Source organism: Miniopterus natalensis, chromosome 5 (assembly GCF_054644295.1).
Source record: "Miniopterus natalensis isolate mMinNat1 chromosome 5, mMinNat1.hap1, whole genome shotgun sequence".
In the NCBI taxonomy this organism is placed as follows: Eukaryota; Metazoa; Chordata; class Mammalia; order Chiroptera; family Miniopteridae; genus Miniopterus; species Miniopterus natalensis.
In genome coordinates, this window is record NC_142085.1 from 66,704,446 (window position 1) to 66,722,983 (window position 18,538).

The window sequence follows — 18,538 nt, forward strand, 5'->3', positions numbered from 1 at the left end:
CTCAAGAGAAGAGATTGGGCTAAGAACACAATTACTCGCAGATCACGTGTATTCCCAAGCGCTTGGCCGTTTTCCAGCGTTGTTAGTGATCTGTCTTGTGACCATGGACGACAGACGTGTGTGCCCAGATGGATCAGTTGAACCTCAGAAAGAGAAAGGCCTTCTGGTGCTGTTCTCACGCAGAGTCCGAGGGCGACAGCCCAGGGGTCCTGCTGTCTCCTTGTGCTCTTCCCTCTTTCTTCAGAAAGGAGGTGAAGCCCTTCTGAGTCCTTCCTTGGACAGTGGCGTCTGTTCAGGCAGCAAATGAGAAAGGACTGAAGACGAGACAGGAGAACCCTGAGAGCAGGTCTACGTGGAAATAACGGGGCCAGTCCCCCCCCCCCCGGCTAGGCTCAGAGGACCTCCCTGCACTGCAGGCCCCCTTGAATTATACCGGCTAATCGCTTTCATTCGCAGTGATGCTGGATCTTCAAGAAAGGGTTGAAGTTATGGTCCTCACCCCAGGGTAATTTTGCTCTGCACGATACATTTTACAGTAGCTGGAGAAATTTTTCAAAATATTTTTTATATTGATTTGAGAGAGAGAGAAAAAAACATCAGTCGAACCTGTGAACTTTTGGTGCCCGGGACAATCAATACTCAGCCAGCTGAGCCACACCAGCCAGGGTTAGGGAAATTTTGGATTGTCCTAACTGAAGAGTTGCTGCTGGTACCTGATGGGGACAGGCCAGGGATGTTCCTACACACCACGCAGCACAAAGAATTAGCCAGTAAAAAGGCCAGAAGTGCCGAGACGCAGATGCCTTGTATCAAGACCTTGGAAAACAAATACACTTCAATGTTTTTAAAGACTGCTCTTTAAAAATGAGTATATATTTTAAAGTTTTAAAGTATAAAGGGGTAAGCGTGAGCATTCACGTATATAAGAAAGTCGGGGTAAATTTAAATAGTGTCCCTTTATAATGAAAAAGAAAGCACCGTTGTCCTCTAAATTCTCTGAACTTTCATGCACGCTTGATGGATCCAGGAAATATACCAGAAATTTTAGAGGAAGCTGGAAAAAACAAGATGTGTACACTAGGCTTTTTTCAAATGATTTTATATAGTGATCAGGAAAAAGGAAGGACATAACAATAGCCTCCCTTGGCTAAACCATTATTTGGGGGCTAACACAACGTACCTCGTCAATTCTTTCAACCTACAAGACTCAGCTGAGGCAAACATCTTCAAAGAAATGTTCACTCTCTTCAGCAGCCTGCGTTAGGAGACCTCCTTCGCTGCTCCCCTCCGGCCAGGCACTTAACACATCGCACTGCTTTATAAAGCGTCTGTCCACCCCTCCTTCTCCCCAGACCACGAACTCCCTGGTAAAAAGGAACATGCCCTTTATTTGTATCCTTAACATCTAACACAGTCCCTGGCACAGAGAATACTCAATAACTATTTCTGAATGAATATCAATATTTTGTTATTATAAACAATGATGAAATATATTGAGGAGGTAGTAGCTTAAAATTTTATAAATCAGAGAAATGAGCCAGAGTTTAGATGAAGGTTAGATGACTCAAGCTGGAAAGTCATTGACTATTTTTAGCTCCCTTTAACAGCTGGGAGTCAAGTCTAACCTGGTGTTTAATTTCCAGGGTGGAGGGGACCAGAACAACTGCATAGACTCTAAAACTGATTTAATCACAGACTCTAATTTGTCACTTGGTACATCCATGGTCACTGTCACCAAAAGCCATTTAAAAAGCCCTATTCTTGGTGTTCTATAGAGCAATTTTAATGGCAATGATTACAAATCAGGGATATATTGACCATCACAAGAAAAAACACTGATGTGTTTTTACATGTGCCAGGAAATCATGAGTGTTCCTTCTCTCAAACGCATTAATGTTTATTAAGTCTATACTTTGACAGTAACTTGGGCATGGATAAAATAGAACCTGCTGGTGAATTGTTTATTCAATAAATCTTTTCTTCAGCTATGAATTTGCATAAGGCTTTTTGGTAGGAAATACGGGGTGCTCAGTATGGGACTGACACTTGGCCCTGACAGACTTTACTATCTATTTTAAGAAATAAATTTTAAAAACTGGGGGAGAAAAGGCAAACCAAGACCAAATGTAAATATACTACATTTCATTTTATAGATGAAGATTGTGTAGATGTGAAGAAAAGGGGGAGCTCTGAGCAGCTAAAGGCCTGAGCAGGGGAGACAGGAGTCGATAATTCTTAGTCTCTGCCCTGCTTTCTGGTCACGTTGCCAGGCCAGGCTTGGAATAGGGCTGTAAGTTTCTAGTCTTTTCTTGAAAGTGTGACTGCTCCCTCAACCTACAGACATGGCCTATGGGTTTTTGGATTAGAAAATATATACACAGTTGCCTTATTATTTGAAAATTCCGTATTTGTGATTTTACCTCCTCACTAAATGTTTTCTATGACTCCAAAGTCAATACAGCACTTCCAGGGTCATTGCCAGACACGGGCAGAGCCCTGAAAAACCTGGGCAGACAGAGCATGCCTTCCCAGCAGAGGTCAAACAAGGCTAAGCTCTACCTTTTTATTTCAGCTCTCAGGCTGTGAACAAGTGCCCTTTTCACAGATACAAATAAACCATTTTTGTGCTTTTTTTTTGGGGGGGGGGTGATATTTAAAATGGCTCCCAAGCACAGTGTTGAAGGTTTCTAGTGTCCTAGGGACAAAATACATACGTTTAAGAAGCTGAATAAATTTCATGCAGTATGAGTCATAATGCTGTTGGTCCTGAGCTCAATGTTAATGAGTTAACGAACAATATATGTTAAGTAAGGTATCTTTAAACAGAAACACACATAAAACAAGGTCATATATTGGTCAGTTGACAAAAATGTTGGGTCCAGAGGGTGACAGATACCAAGCAGTGTTTCCAGCAGGAGCGATAATGCTTCCCTGCTGTAGACGCTCCCTCCTTCCCCTCTCCCCTGGCATTTGCCCTGACACAACCAGGGTCAGCGCCTGGTTGGTCTCGGGCCGCATTTACTCGGCCTGAGCGCGCCCTGAGCCGGGAGGGGGCGCTCTCCGCCCAGTGCTCCGAGTGGCCGCCAGGTGGCGCCCAGCGGCGGGCCCGCCCCGGGGCGGGCGGGGCCAGGTGGGCCGAAGGGGGCGGCGGCCACCAGGCGCGGCGGGCGGGGTGCCCGAGGCTCCTGGCTCCCCGCGCGCAGAGCTCGCGACACGCGGGCGGAGACGGCGCGGGGGCTGCGCGCCGCGGGCTGAAGCGGCCCCGCTGCCTGACTGCGAGCACCCCGCCGCGCTCAGCCCGGAGTCGGCACCATGGAGGCGCAGGCACAGGGTGAGTGGCGGGGGTCAGCCCCTCGGGGGTCAGCCCCTCGGCGCGCACGGGGCGCTTTTCCCGCATCACCTAACTTCTCGGGGAGCGCGCCGGCGCCGTCCTCGCAGGTCCGCGGCTCTGCTCCTGCCCGCGTCCGCGGGGGAATTCCTGCTCCCCACACTCGGGGTTGCTGTGGGGCTGCCACCAGTGAAGATGGTCCCTGGAAAGGTCCCTCCGCAGGAAATTCGCCCCCGGAGTGCCCTCGCCGCTCTCCCCGGCCAGTCCCCGCTTCCTTACCTCGCGAGCGCCCCCGGGACCTGTTGTACCGGGTCCTTCCCGTTCCGCGGGGAGCGGGAGGGAGCGCGGCTTCCTCGCGCCAGGCGGTGGCTCGCGTCCCGCACGCGTTTCCAAATGCGGGGCTGAGCGCGGGGCGCGCCGAGGTGGAGGCTCCGCGGAGACCCGCGTCTCGGGGATACGCGGGAGGCTGGGCGCGTGGGGACCGCCTTCCCGGGAGAGCAGAGCGTTGCCCGCCGCCGATCCGCAGCGGACCCACCGGTTTCCCGGGGTCCCGGAGCGCCCCGCTGCCTCCCGGGCGCGCGGTCTCCCAGCCCCCGCCCCCCCCTCCCCCCGGGGCCGCCGGCTGGAGGAACCCGCGACGGCTTCGCGAAGGGCACCCTTGTTCCGGGGTCACACCGGGACCGGGGCTTGGGGAGCCCGATGGCCTCGTGCGAGGGCGGGAGCGCACGGAGCGTGGACGGGAGCAGGAGGCCGGGAGGAGGGGCGCAGGTTCTGGGGTCCGCGGGAGCAGCGCCGGGGAGGGACGGGTGCAGTTCAGTCTCTTCAGCCTTTAAAGCAGCCGTCGCTCCTTCCTAATCCCGCGCAGGGCATTCTGCGGTGGCTTTGAAGGCAAAAGGAGACGAGGTTCGTGACCCTGTGCGCTCGCCCGGTAGGGGCAGAAGCGGCCCGGGGGAGAGCGGCTTGGCCGCACGGGGCCCGAGCCGTCCAACAGGCTTGCTGCCAGGGTTACAACGGTCCGAACAGCCTGAGCCAAGATCCCGTCCATGAAACTGCCCATTATTTAAATAAGAAAGGAGAATTCAACCCCCGTGAGGTTGGTCAAATTCAGGAGCAGAGGTCGGCTAAGAGGCTTTCCAGGTGGGAACCTCACTGGAGATTTCCGGCCTGATTTGCAAATTAGAGTTATTTGGAGAGTTTTAAATACTGGCTCTCGCTAATCCCAGACCAGTCAACCTGGCATCTCTGGGGCCTGGGCATTGGTATATTTGAAAGCTTTCCAGGTCATTCTATTACTCGGTGAGTTGGAGAAAAACTAATTCTGAAGACATTTGAAACTGCAGGTTGGAACCACGGGGCCATTGGTTTGCTTTACTTGGGAAATCTACTTAACAAACATTCTAGTGCTTTTCTTTGCCAAGCACTGTGCTAGGAGAAGCAGACACAGATTTGATTTCTGCTTCCAGAAGTTTACAGTAGAGGAAGAGACAGACATTCATCTGAGGGTTATTCGATAAATATGAAATTGCACCCTGTTTATGATGTGGAAAGAGGACCACATAGTGCAGGGAAAGCCTGAAAAACTTTAGGCCTGGTAGGTGATGATCCAAATAGTGAAGTTTGTATGCTGAGCCCCTGTTTCTGTTCTTTGTGCTTTACACGTGTTGACTCATTTCTTCTTTGCAATAGTCCCATGAGGTAGGCAGCGTTCCCATTCCTACTCCACTGAGAGGAAATAGGTACAGGATGTAAATAAAGTCCTTGTAAATCAAGTAGGTAATAAGTAGCAGAGTTGATGCTTGAGTGCCCCATTACCGCTCAGAGCCTACTGCTTTTAGCTGAAAGATAAAACCTACCTCCCCACCTGCTCTCCCCTGCCCTCTCTGCCACTCTTACCCTTCCCCTCACGAATGGGAACCTGAGTGGGTTAGAAAGGCAAATGAAATATTCCTAGGGAGACTTGGATTAGGGTGACAGTCAGTCAAGAGGAGAAAAGTGAACAGATTTAAAAAACATTTAGGAAGAAAATAAAAATAACTTTGATTAGATATGAAGGAGGGTGATGTCAAGGCTGACCCCAACTTTATACGTCTACAACCAGGTGAATATTTGCCTTTTAAATCCTTATTTTCCCAGTAAGTACTTTAAGTTTTTCGTTTTAAGGCCTTATTTTGATCATTTAAGTTCTTTAAGAATAAAACTATTCACAAAACATTTATAGTTTACATTAAAGAGAAAAATCTTTCCACTTAGCATATTTTTCTGGCTAAATGAAACTGACTCTTAGATTCTAAGAGAGTCCTTCGCAGGTTTGTGTCATCAGCACAATTTATTTTAGAAGTATCTGGAGTGGAGATGACTTGTCTTTCTGCCTCTTGATCTAGAGAGAGCACAGGTGAGTGAGGTTAACTGGGCAGCTGATGATGAGATGGCCCCTGTCCTTTCCAGGAGACCGACCAGGTGCTGTGGACACTATTGCACATATACTTCAATAAATACGGCAGCCAGTCCTAGAAACTTTTAGGAAACTTTTAAGTGAAATTCTGCAAATATGTCCTTAGACTTTGTAAAAGGAAAGATTACTTTCAGCAAAACAAGGGCACATTCTGGGAAGTTGGTAGAACAAAAAATTCAGAAGTGGGCTTACGAGCAAAGCGATTCAGTGAGGTGGGGCTGGAGAACAGTGTGGAATGGGAGCCCACGTGATGCCAGCATTCCCAGTTGCCTTCCTGGTACTAGAGAATGTTGCTTTAATATAATGATATGTTAGAGAGGAAATTTGGTTAGGAATGTAGTATTTTCTTGAAACATATGGTAGTTCTTTAAAATAAAAGCTCCATGATCTTTTAAAACTACCTTACAGTATTTCTTTTTTTTCTAGGAAATAACTTTGCTTTCCCAATGTCTTTAATGTTGAAAGAAAGAAAAGTTTTATTTCCACCTAACCCCTGAGTATATTCAGATTAATAGCTGTATTAGTTTCCTATGACTGTTTCAACAAATTACTGCAAATTTGGTGGCTTAAAACAGCAGAAATTTATTCTTTCACAGTTCTGGAGCTAGAACTCCAAAATCACTATCACTGGACCAAAATCAGGGTATCAGCAGGGCTTCGCTTCCTCTGGATGCTCTAAAAAAGAATTTGTTTCTGCCTCTTGCAGCTTCTGGTGGCTGTGGGCCGCAGGCATTGGCTGCGACACTCCAATATCTGCCTCTGTGCTCCCATTGCCTTCTCTGCTGTCTGTTTCAGATATTCCCCTGCCTGCAATTTGTAAGAACACTATGATTTCATTTAGAGCCCACCTGGGTAATCCAAGATCATCTTCCCATCTCAAGATCCTTAACAATCCCATGTACAAAGACCTTTTTCTTACATAAGGTGGCATTTACAGGTTCCAGAGATTAGGGCCTGATGTGCTTATTCAGCCTACGATAGTAACTATTTTTTTAATATTCAGACATGCTAGTCAGAGGGTTCTCAGAAGTCCATGAATGTAATACATATCAGATGGATCCTGCCTGATTGCAAATTCCATTAAAGTGAAAATGTCCTGCATATCTTACTTTATACTTTGCTCACGGGACATTGATTTACCCTCATCTTGTTCTAGGAAGAACTTAGGGGAGTTTAAAAAGGTATATGACACACAGCAAGGTAATGTAAATTAGAAGCAGAGGAAATAAAGATAAGAACAGAAAATGAAGCAAGGAATGAAGCTCTAGAAAAAGAAGTACAATTATATCATTTTTATTAATACTGTATGAAAAACAAATTCTTGCTTTGTGAACAAAGAATGTTATTTTGTTTCAAAACAATAAAATAATCTCTCCTTCCCCTGCCAAATAGCAGCAGGCCGAATCTCTTATATTGTTGGGATCAGATTACCCAAAGAAAAAAAGTATTTTGCAAAATTCGGTGTAATTATAAACCTCAAGCAATGGGAGCTAGGTGTTATACATTTTGATTTATGATATTTAAAAGCATTATTAAGAATATTTTTTTCTGCTTCAGAGCTACCTCCTGTTGTTTTATTTCGCTGTTCAGTGCGGAGGTTGCAACAGGGCAGAGGAGGGGTGAGCAGGAGAGAGCTGCAGCCCCCCGCCATGGGGAGAGCTTTGCCTGGGCTGCTGGTTTGCAGGCACTTGAAAACCTGGGGTCGGAAACACTTGTTCAAATTATTTTAACTGGACAGTGAAAGCCTCATTTGTAGAAATAGAAGCTACAGTCATTTGGTGGCTTTTTTTTCTGTAATACACATGGGACCTGCTCTGATCAGCTACTTTATTGACATTTATGAGAAAATATGTCCATATCCTTGTGTTGTTTAAAAACATTATTCTGTGTGCTGCAAGTAGTTATTGGACTAAACATGAAAAACACTTATTTCCTTCCCTGAATGTGCTACCTCCCCCAAGTTCTCACTGATAGCCAGACAGGGTTTGAAATATTGATGAAGCTGAATCCATTCATCTCCGTATTTCACTGACGTTTCAATGTAGAGCATTTTTAACTTTGCTGAGAAATTAGGGCAGAGGAACTCTTTTCCAGAAATAACAGATTATGTGGGCATTCTTTCAGTTTTGTGGAACTCAGCTTAGATTCTGTAACATGATGTTTGAGTCATCTGTAGCCGTATACTAATAAAGTAGCATAAGCTTATTTTTAAGTAAACTTCCAAGAGAGTACTGTGTAATTTAAAAAGCATATTCTTGTAAAATCTGATCTTAATAGAGATTGATATAATAATTTCGATAATCAATTGCTCGTTTAGGTCCTAAGTAAATACTGTCATTGTGCTATGAAACTACCTCTGACACCCTAGCAGCATGGTAAAGGCTGCTACTAATACGTTAGTGTTTTGAGCTGTGACATATAGTTATCAACGCATTGGTCAAGTGCTCCCTTGACCAAGACTGGATGGCTGGGCAACCGTTGGACATTTTCTCTGACTCTGCATTTTTCAAGTCCACTCTCTGCTTTCCCATGTTTGCTCAGGTGGCTTTGCCCACCTCAAGTGCTGTTTCCCCTCATTTCAGTTTGTCAGATCCCACTGGTGAGCTCATGATTTTCCCACTGGAAGTAATCCTCCTCTGCTCTCAACTCCCACAGCATAATGAATCTGCTTTATGTCCTTAAGAAGTAGCATCATAATTTAGAGTTAGGAGGGACTTCGTAAATGATCTGATACCGTCTCATTTTGTAGATGAAAGCGCTCCTACACACCAGGGGGTTTGCCTGGGCTAGTTTCCTGTAAGTGGGGGGCGCGAGAACAGGAACTTGGTTTTCTGCCTTGCACCCTGTGCTCCTTTCTTACACTTTTAAGTTCAGCTTGCAAATCTTACTCTATTTATAAAACTACCAAGCGTAAATAATTACTTTTAAAGGAACCTGGGATAGTATGATATTTAAATAGTAGGATATCACTGATATACAAATTAAGCTAACATAAACAATTTCATATTTAAGTGCTTCAATTTTCTAATTGACTAACCTCCCCAAACACTTAAACCTAAAAATTAAATATATAAATATAGTAAATCTAAAATTCTCTTAAGTGTTGTAATATTACTTGCAAATTTAGTAGGATTTCCCCTTAAAAATCACATTTAAATGAATTACCAAATTAAACATTTAAAATTGTAATTATAAGCCTGATAGTCTCTCAATAGACCAAATTCTCTCAAACATAATATAAAATACCAAATATTCAGATGCCTTCCCACAAATATACTAGCTCTATAGCTTTGTTTTTATTAATTTCTTCATCAAATCATCATTCAATAATTATTTAAAGTATCTATGGGCCAGGCACTGGTCTAGGTTCCAGAAAAACACAAGCAACCAAAAGGAAAATTTCTACCCTGAGGAAGTTCATATTGTAGGGAAGAGGCAAATAGAAAATAACATATATTAATAATGATATAGTATATTAGATCTTGGTAAATGCTGAACAATAAACTGATGAAGGGGGGTTGTGAAATGTGGGGGTCGGGGGAGTGGTTGTAGATGATTCTACATCTCTGTTGGATTAATACTCTGCAGAGACTTGATCAGTTAACTGAGTACTTTCCAGCAGAGAGGCGTGGCTTTCTGAGTGCTCCTGAGGATGCACAAGTACCAGAGATTTGGGTTGGGACTAGATTCCCACTCTTGACCCTGATGAATACTTTGAACTTATAATTGACATGTCCACCACTCATGACTTCTAAAGGAAAACCTGCAACCCCCACATCACTGGATTGTATTTTGTATTTCTTTGGCTCTTACAAAATGTAAGCATACTTTGTACGAACTGTAAAGACCTTTGAGGGAACCCTGAATTCCTCCATATTTTTCAGGCCACTCAGTATTAACAGACATAGCTGACTGAATTCCAGGCATCCCTCATGGTTTTGTCCTGCAGTTTGGACACAACTTCCCCAGTTGCTTTCCCGATCAATTTTAACTCTCCAGGAGACAGTGAAATTCAAGAGGAAAAACACTCTGCCTCAGCTTCTCACCTCTGTAGGGTGCGGAGTGCAGTGGGTTACGCAAGGAAACCCGCAGCACGTGTTGGCTAAGGCGGGACCGTGCAGCCCTAAGACATGGGGCCACCCCACTCGGGCTCCTGTTGCAGGCAGCTGCTCAGAGCCTGCGTCTCCCAAGAGTTCGTAAGGGTCCCCACGTGTCTCAAAGCACTTTGTATACTAAGAACCGCGATAGGAATGCTAGTTTTCCTTAGTATTAGTAGTTGAATGTTTACTTTAAAAATCACTTAAAGCATTTCGTCGATGAGCAAATAATTCTTTTCTCTTTTTATACAGGATTTATGACAATGTGAATTGCACTGTTTTGTTTTTACAACGTCGATAATTTTATTGTACCTGGTATATGTTTAATGCACACTCTTTTTCACAGAATAGCTTCAGTGTAGCAGAATGATCACTCGTTTCTTTTTTTTTACTCTATGGCACTAACTCACTTTTTCCCCATTCCTTCAATTTACTTACTCAATACAGTGATCTTTGTACGGACTGAAATGCTGAAAAAGCAGCTCTTCTTTAAAGTGAGTTTCCTGCCCTCGGGCATGATACCATCGTTTGAGCATTCTGAGAAAAATTCAGAGGTGGTTTTGAAAGGGCCGTGTCGCTCTGGGGAGCAGCATCTTACTGGCAGTCTGGTTAAGGGAGGGGGTTTGAAAGGCATTTCAACAAGGCAAGTCACTTTCTCCCTGGAGTCGGAGCTCACCTGACTCTGCCGTGGGACAGACCTCTGACACCGTCCTGACACCACGTGTACATCACCTTTAGCCCATAGCTCTGCTTATTGCTGTCCTTCAGTTTTCGCTCTGGCATGCAGGTAACTGCTGTACTCAGTCTTTGGGACTCATCACATGTCTCAGTTTCCCTCAGTGCTTTAAAATAACTGCTGCACAAGCCCTATTTTCTTTTTATGTAATTATTAGTTCATCATATGTGATGTTGTAAACCAGTTCAACTTTATGGAGAGAAGATAGAAGGGAGGGAAGGAAGGAAAAGAAAAGAAAAGCAGTCTTGTACCATTACATTTTCAAAGGTAGATTTATTTGAAAGTGAGTATTTTCACAGAATTACAAACCACCTGCTATGGTTAATTGGACACAGTTAGTGCCAAATATGGTTGATAGTGCTTTTTAATTGAGCAAAATTTTACTTTAACCTTGAAAGTCCTGAAATTACTGAATTACTGACACATTAGAGTTTGCAAATTAAATGTGGTACATATATTTTAAATATATAAATACATATGTATATGTTGGTATGTGTATATTCAGCTGTTTCTTGATCAGAGAACATAAAGGAGGGTGTTAATTACTACTCCTTTACCCCATTCTGGAGAATTCAACTTACAATTGCAAACATGAAGTGGGACCGGCTAACATCAACATAAAACCCTGTTCCCTGGTCCTTCTAATGACACATTCAGGTATCAAGACTGTTTTCTATTTACTTTCTCAGAGTTCTTTTAAATAAAGAAACAGAACCCCCCCAGCGTCCTTCTCTGAGGCCCAGAGGATCATAGCCAAATGACTTGCTATCGCCATAGCCCTTTGTGTTTGATGAGTGCTTTTCAACACTGAATTGTGAGTCTTCGCAGGACTTTCTGGTGGTGTGAAGGAGGCTGCTGTTGCTCTTGTGCAGATTACAAACCAGAACCAGAAGAGGGGGGAGACAATGGTTTAAAGTAATGTTGGACATGGGGCCCAAAACTACAATTTCTTTTTCTCTTTAAGATCTAGAAATGTGAAGAATGTGATGGTAGTGAACCAAGCAGTGAATATGATGTCCTAATTAATTAATTTTTACCCTGTAGTAATGCATTTGTAGCAGTTAATTAGCAAATCTGATAATATGTGATCTGTATGATTAGCACAAGTAACAGTGCCAAGACCAAAATTCAGGAAGATTCAGAGGTCAGCATATAATAATATACCTCTTCAGGAGGACTAGCCAAGGGAATTAAATAACATTTCGGTCATGGTGGAACATGGAGCTAAGGTAGTTGGGGAGTTCAGTGGTAGTGCAGAGACAAACTAGCTGTTTTACCTTATTATGTGCATGCTATCTGTTTTCTAGAGAATAAAGAGAGAGGGGAAACTAAACTGAGACTTAACTGACATCATGGGAATTAAATATCAGACAAATAGCTAGAGAATTTGGGTATTTCATGCTAGCACTGAGGACAGACCCAGATAGAAGCAATGTAATTTTATGATAATATTTATTTACTGACAAACATCTGTTGAGCGCTTCTGTGTGCTGGGCAATGTATAGATTCTAGGGCTGCAATGATGAACTCGAACAGATGCTAAAAGTGTCAACACAGATAACTATGAACATCCAGGCCTTCTCAGTGTATCTTGGATGGTGTGAGCCACAGGTTTTTGGGCAGTTTCTCTCATCTCTCAGGTTGTCAAAGGCCAGAATTTTCCAGAACTGGAGTGAGTCAGTATTGGATGGTACACTGATTGTAGGGTCTAAGGAATGTCTGGGACATTAAGTTTAGTGGGCAGTTGAGTTTCATTTGGAAAGTTGGCTTTGGAGTGCCTCTGTCCTGGTGGCTCCTGTCCAAATCACTCCCTTGGGACAGTCCTCAGAGACAGGGCTGCCCCTAGGACACTTGTGGCTTTAGACAGGCACTACCGTGCTTCTTTGCAGCTGTACTTTGTGGAACCCAGTTACACATAATGCCTGAGAGTCCCTGGGAAGGCAGGTATGCACAGATGCTGAGTCACTGCCGGATGCTTTTGTTAAGCCAATATTTTTCAAAGCATGTTAGTTTGTCTGGGCATTGTAAAAACCAGTATAAACAGCACTGTGCCTTCTCTAAGGCAAATGTACAAACATCAAAAGCACATAGAGCGCAAGGGAGGTATGTAAACCCAAACAGCTTCACAGTGTTGTCACTTTTGACCACATACAAGCACAAGCTACCTTTTTCAGGAGTCGTGAGCCAAAGTCGTGAGCAAAGTGTTGTAGGAGTTGCAGTTTTTGAAGACAGAGGTGGAGAGAAGTGGCTCCCTCTGTAATAGTCAGGAGACAATTATTGAGGGGGTGGTTTTTGAGAGTTGGTTGAAAGTAAAAAGGAAGGGAACCTGCCATCTGGATGCGTGATGACATTCCAGGCCTTGGGTACAGTGTCTTAAAGTTCTCTTGCTTTTGGAGTACATCAGAGAAGAGAACATTACATTACTTTGGCTGAGAACAGCGGAGGGAGCACTGGCTTGGCAGTCAGACATCATCATCCCTACAGTTTCCTTACTCGGGACCTGGACAACTGCTAAGTAGGCATTGCCATGCAGGGTCCCAGTTCATCTTCTCCCAAACACAGCTATGCAGTAGGTGATAGTGTCTCCGTTTCACAGTTGAGTAAATGGAAGCCTAGATAATTTAAGCAACTTTTGCACAGAGTACTCAAAAATTTCTGTGTGCGTTGTATGTGTGTTTATGTACCACATATGAACACACACATATTGTGGGGATTAAGAATTCAAGGAATGGCATTTTTGAGACTTTATACCAATCACTGTGTTATAAACAATGAAGACACCCAAAAAGACAAATTTCCCTTTTTTAGGAACTTCCAGTAGAATCAGTCCTTATACAGTAATTAGAAATGAAAATAAGTAGGAATGAAAAGAAGACTGAAAAGCATATTTGGAAAGCAGCACTAAAGGTGCATGTAGAATAGTGAAGAATCCAGAAGGTCCACGGGGGCTAAGCTGGGCCACAATTGGACAGGTGGACACTTGGAGGGGTGATCTTGGAGCCAGGTTCTGAAGTCAGAAAGGATAGAAATATTTGAAAGAAACAAAGGTAGGTGAAGAGTGCCTAGTGAATGGCCCTGATTAGAAGCACATATTGATGTCACTGATATTTCTCTATATGACGCCACTGGAAAATCTTAAGGGAAGTACTTTTAATAAAAACAATGAACCAAGCATCACTGGATTGTATGAGAATAAAATTGCAAAACGTTTATAAAATCTGTGGAAGGTCACAGAACACTAAGACAAAGATCAAGCTTTAACCATCCTTTTACCTGCAAAGCCAATCTCTTGGTTTACTCAAGTGTTGGTCAAATGTAAAAACAAATGATGATAGTAATTTGGAATGTGTAATATAAGAGCTGCATAAAGATTCTTAATATAGAAAAGACATATTGAGTGGGAAACTGAAACCAAAAATACTAAATTATTGCTGTCTCAGTAAAATCCGTGAGTTCTATGGGGAGAAAGGAAGAGTATGTATGATTCAGGGTCCATTTATAGAGGACAGAATCCAACCACTTATTTTAAACGGGAAGAATTTGTTACAGGGCCATGTTAAATGGCCTCAGAATCACTGTGTGGCCGGAGTTGTAGACTCTAGACTAAGCTTTAAAGAGCAGCTCTTACAGCTACTCCCCAGTACTGAGGCCCCAGTTGCTGCTACATGGCTGCTGTTAAGAAGCGTTTGGGATCAAGAAGCCACACCATCAGGACTTGCCTTGACACCAAGCTGCTGCTCCTGCCATTGGCTGCAAAACTGTGCTACACCTGCTCCTGTTCGCAGCAGCAAAACGAATGGGTCACTCCATGAAGTTGGGAGGGGCACGGGGACCTCCCCCACAGAAAGCCGATGCCTTCACGTCTGTGCTTGGCTGCGGGGACAGCTCAGCTCCCGCAGATTTCCTGCCAAGGCTTCTGAGGACCAAACCCAAGTCACGTGGGCCTCTGGCTCCCAGGAGCCAGCCTCTGGGCTTGGCAGTGGAGGCAGGCATGGCCGTGCAGAGAGGGAGCCCCGCTCTGGTCTTGCGGGGCCAAAGGGGGAGGCAATGTACGAATAGCATATCCGGAAGGAAGAAATAGTTGGCATTTTGTTTGTGTAAGATGGTAAACATTTGATTTGCATTAGGCATTTTGTTTTCAGAAGATTTTAATACAAGTATTTGCGAAGGGAGGGCAACAGCTTACAGAATTGAAAAGAGTAGTAGAAATTTTACATCAACAACAAAAGAAAAAAAGGAATGAATAGAAACCCTACCAAGCCAGCAAAATAGTAAAGAGAAAAAAAAGGAGGAAACAACAAAGTAAACTAAATTGTAAATATAAAATAAAAAGTCAAGTATACCATTGTTGCATTAAAATATAAAAGGTGTAAATACCCCTACGTGAAAGCAGAGGCTGCTGGCATTAACATAAAAACACAGATGAGAGTTGCTACAAGAAATATTCTTAGTATTTTTAAAGGTTGAGGAAAGACAGGCAATAATACTCAAGGCAAAAAGCAAACAAAATAAACCATGAGGAACAATAATTAAATTAGTAAGAAAACATAAAACAGAAGAAAAAGGCATAATTTGTGAAGTCATGCCCATTTGGCATATCAGCTAGAAATTCATAATCAAAAGCTATCACAATTGCAGGAAGAATTGTTTTAATAATTAAGTTTCATAATGGTGTATTTTAATAAGTAAATAGTATATAATAGGTAAGGACAGAAGGACTTCGAATGATCCAATTAAATTGAATTAATAGGATATATTATAAAATTTTATGTAGAACTTCATGTTCTTTCCCTAACTCCCTTGGTGCCCTGAAGCACTTAGAAAAACTAGTGAACTACTTAGTCCAAAGAATGCCTTAAGACATTCAGAAGAGGCTTTATAGACCACATTCTTTAATTGTCAACAATATTAGAAATAAATATTAAAATATAATTGAAAGTACTTAACAACTTAGAAATTAAGAAACATGCTTGGGTCAAAGGTAAAATCAAAATGAAATTCTGTAATATCTAGAAAATAATGAGAGAACCCTCCAAAATCTGAGACACAGAGTAGCTACAAATAATACAAGTTAATACTGAGAAACTAGAAGAAAGTACACTAAAAGAGAATTTTAAAAGATCGAAGCAGAAATTAATAAAATTGGAAACAGCAACAACAGAAGTAACAGAAAGGATAAATAAATTCAAAAGTTAAATTTTGGAAAGATACATATTCCTTATGAACCTGTTCTGGAAGAAAAGAGAGCGAAGTGAGAAATGAAAAAGGAAATATAACTAAAATATTGAAGAAATTTTAGAAGGTCGAGAACACCATGTATAACTTTTTAAAAAAAATAAATTACAGACAAAGAGCAGGAATCTACATACTTTTTCTATAAAGGACCATACAGTAAATATTTCAGACTTTGAGGAGTCAAATAGTCTTTGTCACTATGAGTCACAAGGGACCCATAGACACCATAAAAACAAATGGGCATGTCTGTGATCCAACAAAACTTTATTTACAAAAATGGGGCCAAATTTGTCCTGTAGGCCAGATTTTCTGACCCCTGAACCAGAAAAAGCATATAGCAAAATATAAACTACCAAAATTGATCCAAGGAGAATATAAGACTTCAATAGATGGATTAATAACTATATTTAATGTAATTCCATTTAAAGTCCCAACAAAGATATTTCAGAATTGGATAAAATGCAGAAGATTGGATTACCTACAGAAGAATAAATGTGTGAGACTAGACAGTACGTTGTGATAAAGACAACTGGGTGGGGGAAAGAGTTCCCTTATGGACTCTTAACAGATTCCATAAATTCACTTTCATCAAAACAACATGACCCTGAATCATAGATAAGTACCACAAAATGGAATCCAGAATGGATCTTGAATATTCTGAAATTTAATATATTCAATTCAATGAGAAATATGCTTTATTTAGTCACAAGTGCTAGTACATTTGACTGTCTGAAAAAATAAAGTTTGATTATTATTTTGTGCCTTTCAGAATTAATTTTATATAGATTAAAATATTTACAATAATAAATAAATGCAATATTAAAAGAAAAGTGAGATGACTGTGTACAATGAAATAACAGGGGGACTGTTTCAGCCAGGAGGGGAGATACAGAAGGTATAAAAGAAACACAACAGACATTTTATTCTATTTAAAATATTTGCAAGGCAAAATATCAAATTCCATAGACAGTAGATGGGAGAAAGAATTTTATCACATATAGCAGTTAATGGATTAATATCAATAAAATATTTTAAAAATCTAATAATTTGGTATACCAAAAAAATAGGCAAATATTTTTAATGGACAGTTTACAGAGGAGCAGGTCCAGTTGGCTAATAGCATATGAAAAGATGCCTAAATGAGTTATTTTAGAAAAAAGCAGATTTAAGAAACAGTATGATAGGGTATTTTGTACCTTGGACAGGCAGAAAGTTAAAAGTATGGTAACTCCAATTGCTGAGAAGGAAGGAGACAGAGAAAACTTTCATGTGTTGCTGGTGGAAGTGTGAATTACTCTAGCTTTTTTGGAAAACAATTGGGCAACATCTATTTAAATTGAAATTCTCTTGGAATTTTTTTAGAACTAAAACTACCTTATGTAATGACAAATACAAAGTTGTTTATTGCAACACTAATTAAGTGGGTACCTATCAACCCAGGAAAAAATGAAATAAAATAAATGTCCATCTGAAGGGCAATGTTTGAGGACATGCAGTATTTACTTACCATGAAATATTCAGCAGTCATTTAAAAGAATGACTTACAACTGTGCCATTTGGCACGTATATTAAGTATGAATTCTGAAGTAAGAGTAGCAAGATACAGAGGAATGTGTAACTATGGTGCCATTTTTGTGAAACAGTGGCAGAAAGGCCATGTGTATATATAACTATGTCTGTACACACACACATTGCCAAAAAATAAGCAAAGCCTTGTGTTATCTTTTTTTTTTTAAATATATCTTTATTGATTTCAGAGAGAGGAAAGGAGAGGGAGAGAGAGAGATAGAAACATCAATCATGAGAGAGCCATTGATTGAGCCCACAACCTGGGCATGTGCCCTGACCAGGAATCGAACCCTGATCGCCTGGATCCTAGGTCGATGCTCAACCGCTCAGCCACGCCCGGCCGGGCCGCCTTGTGTTATCTTAACTCCAGAAACTGTCATATGCACTTTTACTTTTATACCTCCTCATGTACCAAGGTTTTTTATGGTGTTGAAGAGCAAAGGGTTACATTTAAGAATAATTATTAGAGATCCTGTTTTGGAAGTTTGCATGGAGCAGGTGTCAGGTTTTATGGCATCACCTATTGAAGAAGCTAGTTATCCAAGCAGACCGTACATTTCAGCAAGGCCTTTACAGCTGGCTTGGTATAGGAACAAGCTACCGTAGCTGAGAAAACCAGTGACCCCAGTAGAAACTTGACCTCTCTCCTCTGTTAAAATACCTGCACCACTGACTTGTTATCCAGGGGAAAGGCACGTTTATATCCCTCAGTGGATCTGCCTTCATGTGCTGTTGATTCTTCCTCCCACAGCTGCGTTCCAAGTATAGCAAAAAGTGGCTTCATCCCGTTGATATGTATAAAAAAATGACTAAAGCTGGAACAAGAATTCATGAAACTGCTTGCCCTTACTATGTGCATTTCTAATAATTTCTTCTCTATTCTAGTCTACTTTATTTCATTTAAAATATGCTCGTCAGAGCCCATTAAGTTGACTTAATGACCCATTCAATGGAGTAGTGATCTGCAGTTTGAAAAAACACTGCATCAAAGGACTCCTATCAAAGCTGCATGCACAGCATTCCATAGTCAGATTTCCACTGGCTGGCAAGGCGGTTTCTCAGGGAGGTCACATCCAGACCGAGGCGTGTTTTGTTTCATTTAGTCTTATGTGGAAGCCAGC

The 18,538-nt window shown here is 42.1% G+C and overlaps 1 protein-coding gene across 1 annotated transcript in view; it reads left to right on the forward strand.

Moving 5' to 3' along the window:
- The first annotated feature begins 3,231 nt into the window (after positions 1-3,231).
- TPD52L1 (TPD52 like 1) overlaps positions 3,232-18,538 on the forward strand; it is a 58,864-nt gene continuing 43,557 nt past the window's right edge. The window contains exon 1 of the mRNA XM_087817591.1: positions 3,232-3,331. Coding sequence (XP_087673717.1) covers positions 3,313-3,331 — 19 coding nt within the window. The 5' untranslated portion in view covers positions 3,232-3,312. The remainder of the gene's footprint in view (positions 3,332-18,538) is intronic.